At 44.6% G+C, this 17553-nt stretch overlaps 1 protein-coding gene across 1 annotated transcript in view; it reads right to left on the bottom strand.

The window, feature by feature from the left end:
* Window positions 1-17553, bottom strand: part of pde8b (phosphodiesterase 8B) — a 315649-nt gene that overhangs the window by 97266 nt on the left and 200830 nt on the right. Inside the window, exons 3-5 of the mRNA XM_080189730.1 lie at window positions 14246-14436; window positions 8505-8564; window positions 6220-6277 (exon numbers count right to left, since the gene is read on the bottom strand). Coding sequence (XP_080045856.1) covers window positions 6220-6277; window positions 8505-8564; window positions 14246-14436 — 309 coding nt within the window. The remainder of the gene's footprint in view (window positions 1-6219; window positions 6278-8504; window positions 8565-14245; window positions 14437-17553) is intronic.

The following is a 17553-nucleotide window of genomic DNA, read 5'->3' as shown; positions in this document are numbered from 1 at the left end:
CCCCTCCCCCCAATTAGTTTAAAGCCCTATCTACAGTCCTATTTACACGATTCGCCAGGACTCTGGTCCCAGCACGGTTCAGACCAACCCCATCCCACCTGAACAGGTCCCACCTACCCCAATACTGATGCCAATGCCCCATAAATTCAAACCCATTCCTCCCACACCAATCCCTGAGCCACCCATTCACTTCCTTAATCTTATCAACCCTCCGCCCGTCTGCACTCGGTTCAGGCAGTAGTCCAGAGATAACCACCTTGTCGGATCTACTTTTTAATACCATTCCCAGCTTTTCATACTCCCTCCCCAGATCCTCAGTTCGCATTTTGCCTATGTCGTTGGCACCCACATGTACTACAACGACCGGATTTTCACCCTCCCACTCCAGATTCCTCTGCAGCCCAGATGCGACATCCTGGACCCGAGCACCAGGCAGACAACACACCCTTCTGTGCACTTTGTCACTGTGACAAAGGACAGTGTCAATACCCTTAACCACACTATCCCCAATTACTACTACGTTCCTTTTCACCTTCTCTTTGTCTATGTCCTGTGTCTGCATCACTGTACCACGTGCAGTTTGCTCACCAACCTCATAGCCCTCGTTCTCGTCCACACTGGAAGCAAGAACCTCAAACCTGTTATGCAGATTGAGAGGCTGAGGCATTTGGTCCCCACCCTCCTTCCTCCTCTCAGCAGCCCCCTCCTGTTCCTGACCCTTAGAGTTAGCCAGCCTAGGGGGGGGTGGATGTCTCTTGCACTCCATTGTCAATGGCACCCTCTCTCCCCCTGATGAGTCTCAGTGTCTGTAGCTCAGAGGCCAGCTCATCTACCTTCAGCTGGAGCTCCTCCAGCACCAGCACTTACTGCAGACATGGTCACTGGGAAGGACCCTGGGGTCCATCAGCTCCCACATCATACAGAAACAGCACATCACATGCCCCTCCATTATTCCCTGTAGTAATATTGAACAATTTCAACGCAAACTTACCTGGCCCTTTTCTCCCCAGCCCTTTGTTCCTAAGCCCTAATAGCTCACTCTGCTTCCCTCTCACTCCGCTGCCCGCTCTGACGCTGCCCGCTGTCTACACCAGGCCTCCTTTTAAACCTGGCACTGTTTAAAAGCCTGCTTACTCACAAATCCCTGCTATCCACTCCCTTTGAATTCTTAAAGCGGTAAACACAAAAAGCCTGCGAAAATGCTTTTAAATGATTTAAACAGTTCTACAAGGTAAGTTCTTACTACACACTAAAAAGCCCGCGAAAATGCTTTAAACTTATTTAAACAGGTTTTAAACATGATTGTTAATGATAGTTCAAGGATGTGAACTGGAATTTTTCCAGTTAGTTTCTAGTTTTAAGAACATAAGAACATAAGAAATAGGAGCAGGAGTAGGCCATCTAGCCCTTCGAGCCTGCCCCGCCATTCAATAAGATCATGGCTGATCTGTTGTGGCTCAGTTCCACTTTCCCGCCCTCTCCCCATAACCCTTAATCCCCTCTCTTATCAAGAACCCATCAACCCGCTTCTTAAAAATATTTAGCGAGGCAGCCTCCACCACTTCAACGGGCAGAGAATTCCAGAGATTCACCACCCTTTGAGTGAAGAAGTTCCTCCTCAACTCCGTTCTAAACCGCCTCCCCTTTATCTTGAGGCTGTGCCCCCTAGTCCTACTGTCTTTTTTGAGCGGGAAGAGTCTCTCCACCTCTATCCTATCCATCCCATTCATCATCTTATACGTCTCAATGAGATCTCCCCTCATTCTTCTAAACTCTAACGAGTACAAGCCTAGTTTATTCAGCCTCTCCTCATAGCTCAATCCCCTCAACTCCGGTATCAGCCTAGTAAACCTCCTCTGCACTCCCTCCAGGGCCAAAATATCCTTGCGCAGGTGCGGCGCCCAAAACTGCACACAGTACTCCAGCTGCAGCCTCACCAATGCCCTATACAGCTGCAGCAAGACCTCCCTACTTTTATATTCAATCCCCCTCGCTATGAAGGCCAGCATCCCATTCGCCTTCCTGACCACCTGCTGCACCTGCAAGCTGGGTTTTTGCGACTCATGCACAAGGACCCCGAGGTCCCTCTGCACCGTCGCCTGCTGCAGTTTTTCACCCCGTAAGTAATAGTCCTTCCTACCATTCTTCCTACCAAAGTGGACCACCTCACACTTGCCAACATTAAATTTTCTGACGTGATGAACAGTGGTTCAATGCCTGGAGAACCCAAATACAGGCTGGGTGTCAGCATGCCTACAGACCCTTCCTGAGTGAAAGTGCAGCCAAAGGCTGCCCTATGGAAAGATTCCCCTTCCCCACAGCTGTCCCCCACAGTCCCCAAACTCCCACAACAATTGTGGCACAGCCATTCTTTCAACTTTTTTTTGTATTTTTAAAAGCATTGCTGAGTTTCTTTGTTCAGTTATGGGATGTAGGCATTGCTGGCTAGGTCAGTACTTATTGCCCATCCCTAGTTGCCCTACAGAAGGTAGTGGTGAGCTGTCTTTTGAACTCCTGCAGTCCTTAGGTGTAGGTATGCCCACGGTGCTGTTAGGGAGGGAATTCCAGGATTCTGACCGAACGACAGTGAAAGATCCAAATCCGGATGGTGGATTACTTTGAGATGAATTTCTAGATGATGGTGTCCACACGTATCTGCTGCTTTAGTCCTCCTACATGGTAGTGGTTGTGGTTTTGGAAAGTGTTGCCTAAGGAACTTTGGTGATCCCCTGCAGTGCATCGTGTAGATGGTATGCATGGCTGCTGTTATTCATCAGTGACAGAGGAATTAAATGTTTGTGGAATGGATAGCAATCAGGCAAGCAATTTTGTCCTGGATGGTGTCAAGCTTCTTGAGTGTTGTTGGAGCTGCACTCTAGGCAAGTGGAGAGTATTCCATTACACTCCTGATTTGAGCCTTGTAGTGGTAGACAGGTTTTGGAGAGTCAGGAGGTGAGTTCCTCACCCAATTCAATGCCCTCCCTCCATTCACCTCCCCAGCCAGAACTGCACTGGATGGGCTTTGGTGCTGGTAATGACCAACGTGGACCTGGCATGCTAAATTCCGTGGGGAGGGTCAAGGAGCTAGGTCCAATGACCATTTGCTCCTCTGACACTATTGGGCTATGCAGGGAGGATCCCCCAAATAGAGGTGAGGCTATATTGGATTTGGTGCTGGGAAATGAGCCAGATCAGGTGTTGGATTTGGAAGTTGGTGTGCATTTTGGTGATAGTGACCACAATTCGGTTACGTTCACCTTAGTGATGGAAAGGGATAGGCATGAACCTCGGGCCAGTGGTTTTAGCTGGGGGAAGGGTAATTATGAGGCTATTAGGAGAGAATTAGGAAACATAGGTTGGACTAGGAGATTACAGGGATTGGGAACGTCCGAAATGTGGAGTTTTTTCAAGGAGCAGCTACTGCGAGTCTGTGATAGGTATGTCCCTGTCAGGCAAGGTGGAATTGGTAAGGCTAGGGAACCGTGGTGCACCAAAAAAGTTGATTCGTTGGTTAAAAAGAAAAAGGAGGCTTATGTTCGGATGAGACGTGAGCACTCGGATAGTGCACTAGAGAACTTTAGATTGGCTAGGAGGGAGTTGAAGAGCGAGCTAAGAAGGGCTAAAAGAGGACATGAGAAGACTTTGGCTGATAGGGTTAAGGAGAATCCTAAGGCGTTCTATAGGTATGTCAAGAACAGAAGGTTGGTTAGGGCAAGGTTAGGGCCAGTTATAGACGGCAGAGGGAAGTTATGTGTGGAACCGGAGGAGATTGGTGAAGCATTGAACCAATATTTCTCTTCGGTGTTCACGCAGGGGGACATGGATATAGCTGAGGAGGACACTGGGTTGCAGGGGAGTAGAATTGACAGTGTTACAGTTGATAAGGAGGATGTGCTGGATATTCTGGAGGGTCTGAAAATAGATAAGTCCCCTGGTCCGGATGGGATTTACCCCAGGATTCTCTGGGAGGCAAGAGAAGTGATTGCAGAGCCTCTGGCTCTGATCTTCAGGTCGTCGTTGGCCTCTGGTATAGTACCAGATGATTGGAGGTTAGCGAATGTTGTCCCATAGTTTAAGAAGGGGAACAGAGACTTCCCCGGGAATTATAGACCGGTGAGTCTCACTTCTGTTGTGGGCAAGGTTTTGGAAAAAATTATTAGGGATAGGATTTATAGTTATTTGGAGAGTAATGAGTTGATTGGAGATAGTCAGCATGGTTTTGTGGCGGGTAGGTCGTGCCTTACTAACCTTATTGAGTTTTTTGAGAAAGTGACCAAAGAGGTGGATGGGGGTAAGGCAGTGGACGTGGTGTATATGGATTTTAGTAAGGCGTTTGATAAGGTTCACCATGGTAGGCTTCTGCACAAAATGCAGATGTATGGGATTGGGGGTGATCTAGGGAACTGGATTAGGAATTGGCTAGCGGATAGGAGACAGAGGGTAGTGGTTGACGGTAAATATTCATCATGGAGTTCGGTTACAAGTGGTGTGCCTCAGGGATCTGTGTTGGGGCCACTGCTGTTTGTGATTTTTATTAATGATCTGGATGAGGGTATAGTTGGGTGGATCAGTAAATTTGCTGATGACACCAAAGTCAGAGGTGTGGTAGATAGTGAGGAAGGGTGTCATAGTTTGCAGGAAGACTTAGACAGGTTGCAGAGCTGGGCCGAGAGGTGGCGGATGGAGTTTAATGCGGAGAAGTGTGAGGTAATTCACTTTGGTAGGAATAACAGATGTGTTGAGTATAGGGCTAACGGGAAGACTTTGAATAGTGTGGAGGAGCAGAGGGATCTAGGTGTATGTGTACATAGATCCCTGAAAGTTGGGAATCAAGTAGATAAGGTTGTTAAGAAGGCATACAGTGTCTTGGCGTTTATTGGTAGGGGGATTGAATTTAGGAGTCGTAGCGTTATGTTGCAACTGTACACAACTCTGGTGCGGCCGCACTTGGAGTATTGTGTGCAGTTCTGGTCCCCACATTACAGGAAGGATGTGGAGGCTTTGGAGAGGGTGCAGAGGAGGTTTACCAGGATGTTGCCTGGTATGGAGGGGAGATCCTATGAGGAGAGGCTGAGGGATTTGGGGTTGTTTTCGCTGGAAAGAAGGCGGCTAAGAGGGGATCTTATTGAAACATATAAGATGATTAGAGGTTTAGATAGGGTGGATAGTGATAGCCTTTTTCCTCTGATGGAAAAATCTAGCACGAGGGGGCATGGCTTTAAACTAAGGGGGGGTAGTTATAGGACAGATGTCAGGGGTAGGTTCTTTACCCAGAGGGTGGTGAGGGATTGGAATGCCCTGCCTGCTGCAGTTGTAAATGCGCCTAGTTTGGGGGCGTTTAAGAGGTCTGTGGACAGGTTTATGGACGAAAAGGGATTGGTTTAGGTTAGTGGGTCATTGTTGTTGTTGTATTTTTTTAACTGGTCGGCGCAACATCGTGGGCCGAAGGGCCTGTTCTGCGCTGTAATGTTCTATGTTCTATGTTCTAAATGTCCTGGAGGGTTGGTTGGGCTTGGGACAAGAGGTTAATCTTCACACTGTCCCCTGTGGTGGTGGTGTTTTTTTTGGGGGGGGGGGGGGAGCGGAAAGACACCATGGCTGGATTGCCTCTTCATGCCCTGCCTGAAAAATCACTCTTGGCATGGTGACTTCGAGCAGGTCTATGATCAACATCTTCATTCCTGCCTGTCAATTGTGAAAACTTTGAAGTGGCCTGGTCACTTTAATCTCCATAACCCCCCAGACAGCAGGCAGGCTTTTAAATTGCAACAGCACTCCCATTCTGCAGCAGGGTTTCTTTCTGTCAGAAGCTGCAGGCATTAGTAGATCCCTTTCAAGTCCTCTGACAAAGAAAAGCCATGAAAAAGATAAATTGAGCTCCTTCGTCAAATCAAAAGATGTAAAATTTCAAAAAGGCCAAGTTTAAATAATTTAAAATTTGCTTGCCTATTTCCACCAACTCTAATGTTGGCAGGAAGAACAATGATTATGCATTTCATGCCGTTATACATCAATAGATTATGATATTTGAGTGCTGTGAAAAGTGTACAGACGTAGATACATATGAGAAGAAAGATTGATAGAATTGCATTTTGTGGATCCCACAACATGCATAACTAATCCAGGAGCAGATATACCAAAGAATAAACATATGTAAATGTTTTCAAACAGCTGCAACCATGAAATTAAGATGGAAACAAATAAGGTAGAATTTTATACCCTGTTGAAACCTGCATTAAGGAGGGGCAAAACTGAACACTCCTCTTGATCGTTACACCTGCAAGAAGAAATAACAATGAAGTTTACATACAACTGCTTCCTCTAAATCAAGTGTTGTGTCTGTTATTGTTTTTAAAAATGACAGAACACTGGGGCAATTCTGATTTTTTTCCCCAATATGGGCACAGAGTCAGCCGCTTTGCACTTGTGGTGTGCCACCCTATGGATTTAGCAGGCTATCTAAACCATTCTCACAACTTGGGCTTTATTGGAATGCAACCAGTGCACTATTGAGCACTCAGTTAGAGAGAGCGAGCAGCTTGCTGCACCAGGACACTTTGTGCCCCATAAGGGAGCCATGCAGGAAGTCATGAGCAAAAGGATGCATGAGATGGGTGTGGAAAGGAAGGGTGATGGTGGGGTTATCTAGTGGCTAGCAGAAGCAACAATAGTTTTATGAGGCCAGGAGAAATCCAAAAATATATTTTGGGTGTTAATGAAGATGTCTTCAGCAATCCTTAAAAGGGACGGTTGGATTCCCTCCGGGGACAAGTGAGTGATTCTCTTGCATAATCTGCTGATTTTGTTTTTCAGAATTCCAACCCGGGTTGTTCTTGGTCCTGATTTGAATATGTAACCTATTCCTGCATCACTCTTAGACAGGAGTTATGGGCATACAGACTTGGCTGAAATTCACATCAGCTGGACCTTGGTATTCAGAAGGCGGCACCCATTTCTCTATACTTTCAACTTTCCTGCCTCATATTGGAGCAAACCCAACACCCGAGATAATTATGACACTCTATGGTAACTTGCTTGAGTTATATAATGGTACACTGCAAAACAGGAATGCTTTTATACTCCAATCTCAATGTGTGTTTAGTGAGAGAACTGAGGGTGCTTTTATGCTATAAAATCTTGGTTGCTGGGAACTTGAGCAAGATTGGAATTTGGACATGTGTACCCTACACTCAAAGATCTCTGGTTTGGAAACATTTGTTGTCGTTAAATAGGGAAAAGTGAAAAAAAAATAGCAACCAGGAAACACAGAAACCTGAAGTAACACTTTGGGAATATATAGCAGAACAATGTATATCTGTAAAGAGAATAGACAAGTCAACATTCTGAGCTTAGACTGGATTCTGACCAGATGTTAATTTTTCTCTTTACTGGTGTTGATCCTGCAGCTGGTATTCTTATTTTATATTTAAAAAGGAACTGATTCAACCTCATCTGAGAGATAAAATTGAGTGTGGTGGAGATGTTTAACACTACTGGTTGAATTTTTGCAGGGAAGCTTGAGGAAGGAAATCAGTGCTCCTGAAATTGGGGAATCAGCAGCTTCTGTGACTCTGCAAGGGCTGTGGATTGAATAAGATATGTGGGCTGAAAGGCCTTTCCTCGATTTGAATCTTCATCTTATTTTTATCTATAAATGCTGAAGTTAACATATATTTAGACAGCACAGACACTTTGGAACCACTTAATGTCTTAGAGCTCCGCACTGCCAATGTAAATAAAGCTGAATGGGATTTCTGGCCCCCATGGTGCTCTGATACTAAACTTGTTCCAAATTGTGGGAGGAGATCCTTTGCATATTCAGGACAAGATACCTGGGGAGGTGCGACAAAGATACCTGTTCCAACGAACGGGCAGAAGTTGGAGCATCTGGCAACTCCAAAAGAGACTACCAATGTCTAGGAAGGATGGATGAAATAAGACAAACACTATATTTTTATGTTTTGGTGGAGCAACTGAGTGGAAATTGAAAGAAATTAAGCCCTTTAGGCAAATTACTGGGATATTATAAGGCCTTGGATGTATTGTACACCAGCTTTCAGAAGGTGTAAGTCACACTTAGCTTATCAGGTAGCATATACCCCAATACCGGCATGGATATAGTGGCGTTGTACATATGTAACTCATCTATCTGTCCTGATTAGAATCTTGGTCAGTGGATGGCACCATAAATTGCTTCCTGCCTGTGGATAATTTATCCACTTTCTATTCTCTACCAGGAACTTCAGCACTATAGATTTGAACTAATGGAAACTAATTTGTATGTGCAATGAACAGGATGGAATTCTCTCTCTTGGACAAAAGGATTGATGTTCTAGCCAACGTAAAAGTGTCAGGCCGTAGCTGCAGAATACATCTTAAATGTACATATATGCCTGTCATAATTTTTGAACATGTTTCTAGCAACAGGCCACAGGAGAAATTTTTTGACTCTGTTCTGAAGCAGTTTCATTAAGCAGTGATATACTGGAATATGAAGTACTTACAACTGGGGAACAACAACCAGCATCACTGTGTTTTCTCCAGGGTTTGTGGCTCGAATTGACCTAAGGAGTGAAAAGCAATAAAATATTCTTAAAGTGGAATCTTGTCCTTTTAACTTCCCGTAATACATCTCGTAGGTGGTATTGAGGTGCTTTTGAGCCAGATGCTCTGGGTTCAAGCCCCACTGCAGGATGTGATAGACAAATAAGGTGTATTCATAACATAGACAAACAGTTTGAGAACTTGTAAGTCCTTCCAATGTATGCCAATGACAGGTGGTCAGAATGGGAGAGATTCCTGGTTTACTGTGTGATGGGAAGAAATTGCAGCCTCTTTCATTAGTATCCATAACTCCATGTTACAACATGCACGTCAAAGTGTCTACTGCCACAGCACCTCAGATTCCTTTTGAGGTCTGGTAGGTTTGTTGGGCTGGATGGCTGGTGTGGACCAGATTGGTATCAAAAACACAGGGTTTGACCGATTTTGTTTGGGGTCAATTCAGGACCTGTGTCTTTATAAACCTACGCTGTGGGTCACATCTGCCTTTTAGGCAGAGAACAGAAAGAAAACATCCCATCATTAAATTACCACGATTCGTTCTTCAACTCTCAGTCTGAAGTGAATGCAAAGTCCACTGACAGGAAGCTGTTCAGTCTGCCTGCCTGTTGTGGCATAAAGTAAATGAAGTGGTGAACTTTACCAACTTTTTTCATTGATTTTTCATCAAAATAGGGAGAATGTGGAGATGAATTTGGAACTGTGATCTCCTATGCACCATGGAAATATCCTGACTGCCAAATTGGAAACCAGTATCTTTTAGGTATTCTGGGGAACTGCCTGAAAGAAGAACATATAATATTGGGACTCTATGATTGTTTTGAGGACCCCCAACTGAAATTCATTAACAAATGGATACAGCCTGATCAAGCCAATCATTTCAGGTCATGCACAACTAATGAAGAGAATGTTAAAGGGACTGCTGAAGGCTGCTCAAAAATCACCCAAACAACTTTTTTATCCTGGCGCATTTTAGTATTTTATTTGTAATCAAAAAGCCAATTAAGTCAAATCAGTCCCCATTTTAAGGACAAACCTTTCAAGACAGGATATACATCCCATCTTGGGCTTGATCAAACAAGATCCAAGCTGTCAGGATGAGGCATTACACTCCCCCCCGGGGTCAATCTGAGCTTCATCTTAACCAGAAGGCCCAGATGGTTTTATAAAATTGCATCAGGTGAAGCCTCTGCTTAATGTCTTTGGCGACCCTGAGTGCTTACACCTGCTCTTAGCCAAAAGGCTGAGAAGCTAGAACATCTTTTACTAGTTACATCTCTCTCGATCCAGGAGCAGGTCATTTCAGAGAGCTGTTAAGAATCAATCACATTGCTGTGGGTTTGGAGTCACATGTAGGTCAGACTAAGAATAACAGTAGATTTCCTCTGCTGAAGGATATTAGTGAACTAAATGGGTTTGTACAGAAATCTGGTAGTTTCGTGGTTATGATTAACACAATTTGCATTTTAATTCTGGATTTAATGAATTTAGTTTAATTCTCCCAACTACTGTAGTGAAATTTCAACATGTACTGGTCAAAAAATATTATTCCTTTGATACTATCCCTTTTATATTCATATAGTTCATGGATCAGTGCTGATCGGATTTGGGCTCATATACACATCCTTAAAAGCACCTACATTTTAGTCAATTGAGATTTAGGTGTACCCAAGCTGAGGAAAGCATCCCACTGCATGCACAAAAAGTCATTGGCCTCAATGTTAAACCCCCAAATAAAGGCATCCTGACAAGAGTTAAAATGGTTCTTCCTGAATCTGAATTATAAGTTGCTCCCCTGGAATAAGCATGAATAGTTTTTGTAATAAGAAATGTGACACCATGTGGGAACTCAGAATAGAAAAGTAAAGGAACCAGATTTAAAAATGAAAGTTTTGATTTTAACCTCACTGAACTTATAAGGGTAGATAGAGGTGCTTGGTTTTGCATAGGGGGTATGAAGGGCAATGGGGATGGGTAAAGGGACAAGGGTTGGCATAGGAGATATGAGGATCCATGGGTTAAGTGAGGGGGCATGATGTGGCATAAATTAGCATAGCTGGGGCATAGAAACAATGGGTGTGAGGTGATTAAAACTTTAGAATCATTGAACTCTACAGTGCAGATAGAAGCCCTTCGCATCTGCACCGACCACAATCCCAACCCCCATATCCCTACATATTTTACCCAGTAATCCCACTAACCTATGCATCTCAGGACACTAAGGGGCAATTTAGTATGGCCAATCAACCTAACCTGCATAGATTTGGACTGTGGGAGGAAACTGGAGCACCCGGAGGAAACCCACGCAGACACGAGGAGAATGTGCAAACTCCACAAAGACAGTGACCCGAGCTGGGAATTGAACTCAGGACCCTGGAGCTGTGAAGCAACTGTGCTACCGTGCCGCCCAACAAAGTGCTGGAGGACATGAGCTGGCCTTCCGTCCAACTCACCTCTGCACTCAGCAGCCTCCAAATTTTTTTCTGGGATGGTGAACAGAACCTCTAATAAAGTCTGCCCACCCCAAATGAAAATGAGAACTGTGGATGGCCATTTTTAAAGTTCACGTTCACAGATCTAGGAATTCTCCTGTCTCTGCATGCCTGACCTGAGAGTGAAAATCTGAGTCTGTGCATCGAACCCACACTTGCCTTGTTCCTGCTGGGCATGTTAAATTAAAATCTATTTAATTAGATTGCGATTTTCGAAAAAAGACTGCATTTAAAAGATGGTTATGAAATGACAATTTATCATCCAATTAAATTTTCTACACCAAATTAAAAATACTAATTTGAAATCCTGCAAATAGAGTGTTTTCTTGTTGAAAACTACAGTTCAAATATGCTTGGACTATAAATGGTTTGTCTAAATTAGACAGCAATTCACAAACACAAAACTAATGGACAGGAAATGACAGCCTTCTCACCAAATGATGGCCAGAACATTGTGACTGAACATTTCTTCCTTTCCCATTCTCATTTCCCAACTCCTCCCTCATAATACAGAACCCCAGCCACCACATCCTACCACCACCCCTTGCCCTCCAACACTCCTTTAACCCTGTAGCTACCAATCTTGTGGAAAAGACGCAAAAGTATGAAAAAAAAACCTTAGGTGAATAAAAGAATAAAACTCTGGAAAACATCCTCACCCACCTTCTCAGCATTTTGACCAAAATGGAATGTGACAGGCATAGCAAACTTTCTGGGAATTGGACATCAAGCTAAACCATGAGAGAGAGTCAAGTAGTGAGCACCTGAAACAGGCAATGAGCTTTACCTTCTTCACCAGACTGCAAAACTATCAAACTCCAACTACAGTGATGCTACTGGGGAATTCAACAAGATCACTGCAAAGGTTCCAAAAATCTAGATACTAAGCTAAACCAAGTTGACAAAACTAGATAAAGTGGAGAATTCACTAGATTATTTACACCTCCTGAGATCAATAGATTTCTAGACTCTAAGGGAATCAAGGGCTAAGGAAAAGATAAGGAAAGGGAAGCTTTGGTGAAAGATCAGCCATGAGTACATTGAATGGTGGAGCAGGCTTGAGAAATGCTATGACCTACCCCTGCTACTTTTGTTCTTATGAGCAGGATTTTTATGTTGGCAGTGTTACCTGCCCAACCACTAGAAGCATAAGAACACAACAGCCCCTCAGCATTTGAAGAAAGGACATTTGGTCTGTCAAGCCTTCCCACTCCTTAGTCATAAAGAAGTCCTGCAGCAGAGAACAGCCAATCAATCTAATTGGCCAACAGTTCTGTAGTCCCAGCAGAGCCAATGGCAACAGTGGCCAGGACCGGGATTACAGCAATTCCCAGATTCTACGGGTGGGATTTTACCACCACTTTACGTCCGTTGTGTGGTGGGAAAATGCCGTAAAATCAGGCGTAAAGCTGCTAGTGCAAATGGCACTGGTTTTTGCAACCACGGGGTTTTATAGAGCCGGATTTCCAGTGCAGTTAGTCTCTCGCTGGAAATGGCTGAGAGTCTGGTTAATTTATTGAAACCTATTTAAATGATCACTTTAGTGGCTTCAGTGAGCCAGGCACTCAACCATCTGGTTCGCTTGGCCTTTATGACCTCGCCGGGAGAGGTTCATGGGGAGAGGAAAACACACGCCCCCATGAAAGGTGAAAAGTCATGTTGGCGTTGCTGGTGAACTGTCGGCCATTAAGGCCCCCCTGGGAGGCCAAGGGCAGGGTGGGCGTGCCCCTTGGGCAATGCCAGAATGGCAGTGCCACACTGGCATTTTGGCAATACCAACTTGGCACACTGGCAATGCCAGCCTGGCACCTTGGTAATGCTCACCGTGCAATGCCAGGGGCAGGCCCTGTGGGTAGGCAGGGTCAGTGGGGTCGAAGACCATGAGGGGCATTGCCAGGGGGTGGGGCCTGTGTGTGGGCAGAGTCAATGGGGCCGGAGCCTGTGTGGGGGAGGGGGGCCCGCTGCCACTCTGCACATGATCGGTGGGGGTAGGAGGGGGTCCGCGATCGGTCTGGGTACCAAGGGGCAAGCCGGTTCTGCACCTTGGGCCGCAGACCTCTCAATTGCAGTGGGGGGGAGGGAGCTACTTGAGACTGCCTGCAATAGCAGAGGTCTGACAGCTCTCTGTCAGACCCCTGCCGCTGTTAATGTGCATGTACAGCATCAGAGGTCTGCACATGCGCACTCCTCCCTCTGCAGGCTGTCTGGTGAGTTAAGCTCCGCCCACAGCCTCTCTGGCCAGAAACAGACTAGTCCAAAATTTTGCAGACAGAGTGCAGAAGATTGGGTTTGAAACCTTGCTAAAAAAATGGGTCTGGAACTCTCCCAGTTTCATGCCTAGCTGACACTAAGAAAACATTCATAGAATCCCTGGAGTACAGAAGGAGGCCATTCTGCCCATTGAGTGTGCACTGACCACAGTCTTACCTAAGCCCTATTTCCATATTTACTCTGCTAATCCCCATGACACTATGGTCATGCTAAATTGACCGATGAACCTAACCTGCATATCTTTGGACTGTGAGAGGAAACCTGTGCACCTGGAGGAAATTCAAGCAGACGTGGGGAGAGTAGGTGGACTCACACAAAGAGTGACCCAAGGCCAGAATTGAACCCAGATCCCTGGTGTTGTGAGGCAGCAGTACTAACCACTGTGCCACCGAGCTGCCCAAAATCTTGTAAAATTCCACCCTAAGTCCTGGAGTCCAAGACCAGGTAAACACAGTGTTGATCCATGGCACCATGGCACAGAGGTCAGCCCAGTGTTGGAAGACAAGTACTCAAGGGGAAAAGGTAGTGGTGAGGCAGGGCAGCCAATGTGGAAAGGGAGCCCTAGAAGGAGGTACTCCACTTCACGTTCCTTGCCAAAGCCTGATTAGGGAGAGTTGCTGAACTTCTCCTCCACCTGAACTCTATCTGCCAATTTCAAAATTGAGGCAACGGTTAGCAAGCTGGCCTAGACCTCGCCTACCTCATGTAAAATTGACAGTTGGAAGAATGCTCAGGGAATTTATTAGCTTGCCTGCATGCAAAATCATTAGTAGGGGCAGTAAAATCCTGCCCTATGTTACAAATGCAGCTCCATTTATGTCAATCCAACATATCAGACAAAAATAATGAAATCCAGGAACCAAAACACCATTGTATCTGAAATTTGCAGGCCCATTTCCAAAAATAATCAGTTGGATTACCTGCAAAGTGTTTCAGCGTCAAAGCATTTGGCATGTCTGTTGTCAATAATTATAATTTCATGATGCTTATCGAGAAAAGATTCCAGTGCAGACTCCGGTGTCCGTGCGATGTTACACTTGTATCCAGCTTTATCACATGCCCACCAAAAGCCATCACTCTGGCTATCCTCTTTAGCAAAGACCAACAGAACCTATAAATATAAGTTATATCAAGTGAGATAAAAGCACTTAAGGGAGGGCAGTGGTCTAATCCATCACACAACTTCCAAGTCAAGTTTGAATTAATCCACAAGAAGTAAATATAGTTATTAGAGTATGGTGGTCAAATTTCTGATAATTAATCTTTTAACACATAAACACACTTCACAGGTCCAGCTGATATTTGAGGGTATAATACACAGGAAAGATAAAAACTTAGGTTCACCTCATGATTAATGAATTTTCACTATTAGCTAATCAATCTTGTCTTATGTCAGTCAGTTATTAGTGCTGCAATTAAGGAATTTTTAAAATTATAAATGAAGATTATAAAATTATAAATTGATAATGAAGATCAGTGCAAACTGTGGAAATTGTATAAATTTTACATGTTGCAACACCAAGTGCCATTATGACATGTGAACATGTGCCAAACTTTTTTTACACTGTCACAGATGTTAACAATCTAAATGGTATGGAATGGCAATTGAATGCTAAATAATTCAATGCAGGCTTTTTAGTTTGCCCATCATGCCATCCACGCAGATGTGTGAGCGAAAGGCATCGAGAGCAAATTAGGATCCTATCGTATTATTAGTTGTTGGTGGTACGGAACTTGAGTATTGCTGAAAAAAGACATATGCTGTCAAAGCTTTTCGTCTTGCACTCATCAGGACAATTCACAAGAATACCAAATTATAAAGGGAACAACAATTTATACTGCATGAAAAGACAGTTCTATTTGTTTGGGAAGTGAACTGACTGGTGGAAGCTGTTATGGAGAATGCATCAGCTAACTGATAACAGACAGTTAACTGCCAAGTTTTGTTTAAATTCAAACCAGGTAGGTTGACCCTGATCAAGGCATTGCCCTGGGGAATGAACCAGGGAATGGCTATTGCCTATTTTGTTTAGTTGAAAAAGGTGCAATGTGTATACGTGTTCTTTCTCCTTGCAAAGGACAGGGTCCTTTAAAAATCAACAAAGAATGACTAAGAAGTTGATAAAGAAAGGAGGGATAGACTATGAAGCTAAACTAGCACTAAATATAAAAAAGGACAGGAAGAGTTTTTACAAATATATAAAGAAGAGGAGGCTGGCTAGAGTGAATGTTGGACCCTTAGAGGATGAGAGGGGCGATTTAGTGGTGGGAGATGAGGAAATGGCAGAGGTCTTAAATAAGTTTTTTGCCTCGGTCTTCACGGAGGAGGACGCAAACAGTTTGCCAGATATTAAAGATAGAAGGATGGTAGGAGTTGAGGGCCTGAATGCCATTACTGTCACTAGAGAGGTAGTGCTTGATAGACTAATGGGACTGATGGTGGACAAGTCCCCAGGACCGGATGGAATGCACCCCAGAGTTCTCAAGAAAATGACAGAGGTGATAGTAGATGCCTTAGTGATTATTTTCCAAACTTCGCTGGATTCCGGGGAAGTGCTGGAAGATTGAAAAATGGCTATCGCCGCTATTTAAAAAAGGTAGCAGACAAAAGGCAGGGAATTATAGGCCGGTTAGTTTAATGTCTGTAGTTGGAAAAATGCTTGAATCCGTCATCAAAGAAGAAATAGCGAGGCACCTAGAAAAGAATGGTTTGATAGAGCAGACGCAGCACGGATTCGTTAAGGGGAAGTCGTGTTTGACGAATTTATTGGATTTCTATGACGATGTGACTAGTGCGGCAGACAGAGGGGAACCGGTGGATGTGGTGTTTCTTGATTTTCTAAAGGTGTTTGAAAAGGTGCCGCACAAAAGGTTGCTTCAGAAGGTTAGGGGGCATGGAGTTGGGAGTAAGGTGTTGGTGTGGATAGAGGATTGGTTGTCTAATAGGAGGCAGAGAGTTGGTATCAATGGGAGCTATTCTGATTGGCGGTTGGTGACTAGTGGAGTGCTGCAGGGATCGGTGCTGGGGCCTCAGCTATTTACCATTTATATAGACGATCTGGAGGAGGGGGCTGAGTGTAGGGTAACGAAATTTGCTGATGACACAAAGATGAGTGGAAAAGCAAATTGTGCGGAGGGTGTAGAAAGTCTGCAGAGGGATCTGGATAGGCTGAGCGAGTGAGCAAGGACCTGGCAGATGGAGTACAATGTTAGCAAGTGTGAAGTTATCCACTTTGACAGGAATAATAGTAGGAGAGATTACTATTTAAAGGGCAAAAAGCTGCAGAGGGACCTGGGGGTCCTTGCGCATGAGTCGCAAAAACCCAGTCTGCAGGTGCAGCAGGTGATCAAGAAGGTAAATGGGATGCTGGCCTTTATAGCGAGGGGGATAGAATATAAAAACAGGGAGGTCTTGCTGCAACTGTACAGGGCACTGGTGAGGCCGCAGCTGGAGTACTGTGTGCAGTTTTGGTCGCCACACTTGCGCAAGGGTATCTTGGCCTTGGAGGGAGTGCAGAGGAGGTTCACTAGGCTGATACCGGAGATGAGGGGGTTAGACTATGAACAGAGACTAAATAGACTGGGTCTGTACTCGTTGGAGTTTAGAAGGATGAGGGGGGATCTTATAGAGACGTATACGATAATGAAAGGGATGGATAGGGTAGAGGTAGAGAGATTCTTCCCGCTCAGAAAGCACAGCAGGACTAGAGGGCACAGCCTCAAGATAAGGGGGGGGGCAGTTTAGAACGGAGTTGAGAAGGAACTTCTTCACTCAAAGGGTGGTGAATCTCTGGAATTCTCTGCCCGTTGAAGTGGTGGAGGCTACCTCGCTAAATATGTTTAAGTCATGGGTAGATAGGTTTTTGACAGACAAGGGAATTAAGGGTTATGGGGAGAAAGTGGGAAAGTGGAACTGATCCACTTCAGATCAGCCATGATCTTATTGAATGGCGGGGCAGGCTTGAAGGGCTAGATGGCCTACGCCTGCTCCTATTTCTTATGCTCTTATGTCCTGTATATATAAATATGTAGCTTCCAGCATGTGTAAGTGAGCCTGATGAGTTCAAGATGAACAGCTTCATCAAGTGCCTTTTTCAGTACTATTATGTTGTTTGGGTCCATGCAGTTGACAAACCTGAATTAATACCAGACATCAAACTTGCTGAGTAAAACCTAGTGGGATTGTTTTCCAGATACTTTAATTAAAGGCAGTCAGGCTTGCAGATCA

This window comes from Carcharhinus amblyrhynchos, chromosome 5 (genome assembly GCF_965287045.1).
Source record: "Carcharhinus amblyrhynchos chromosome 5, sCarAmb.v2.hapA, whole genome shotgun sequence".
NCBI classification, from domain to species: Eukaryota; Metazoa; Chordata; class Chondrichthyes; order Carcharhiniformes; family Carcharhinidae; genus Carcharhinus; species Carcharhinus amblyrhynchos.
The sequence above is the reverse complement of the archived record's forward strand: the minus strand, read 5'-3'. Positions and strand labels throughout refer to the sequence as shown.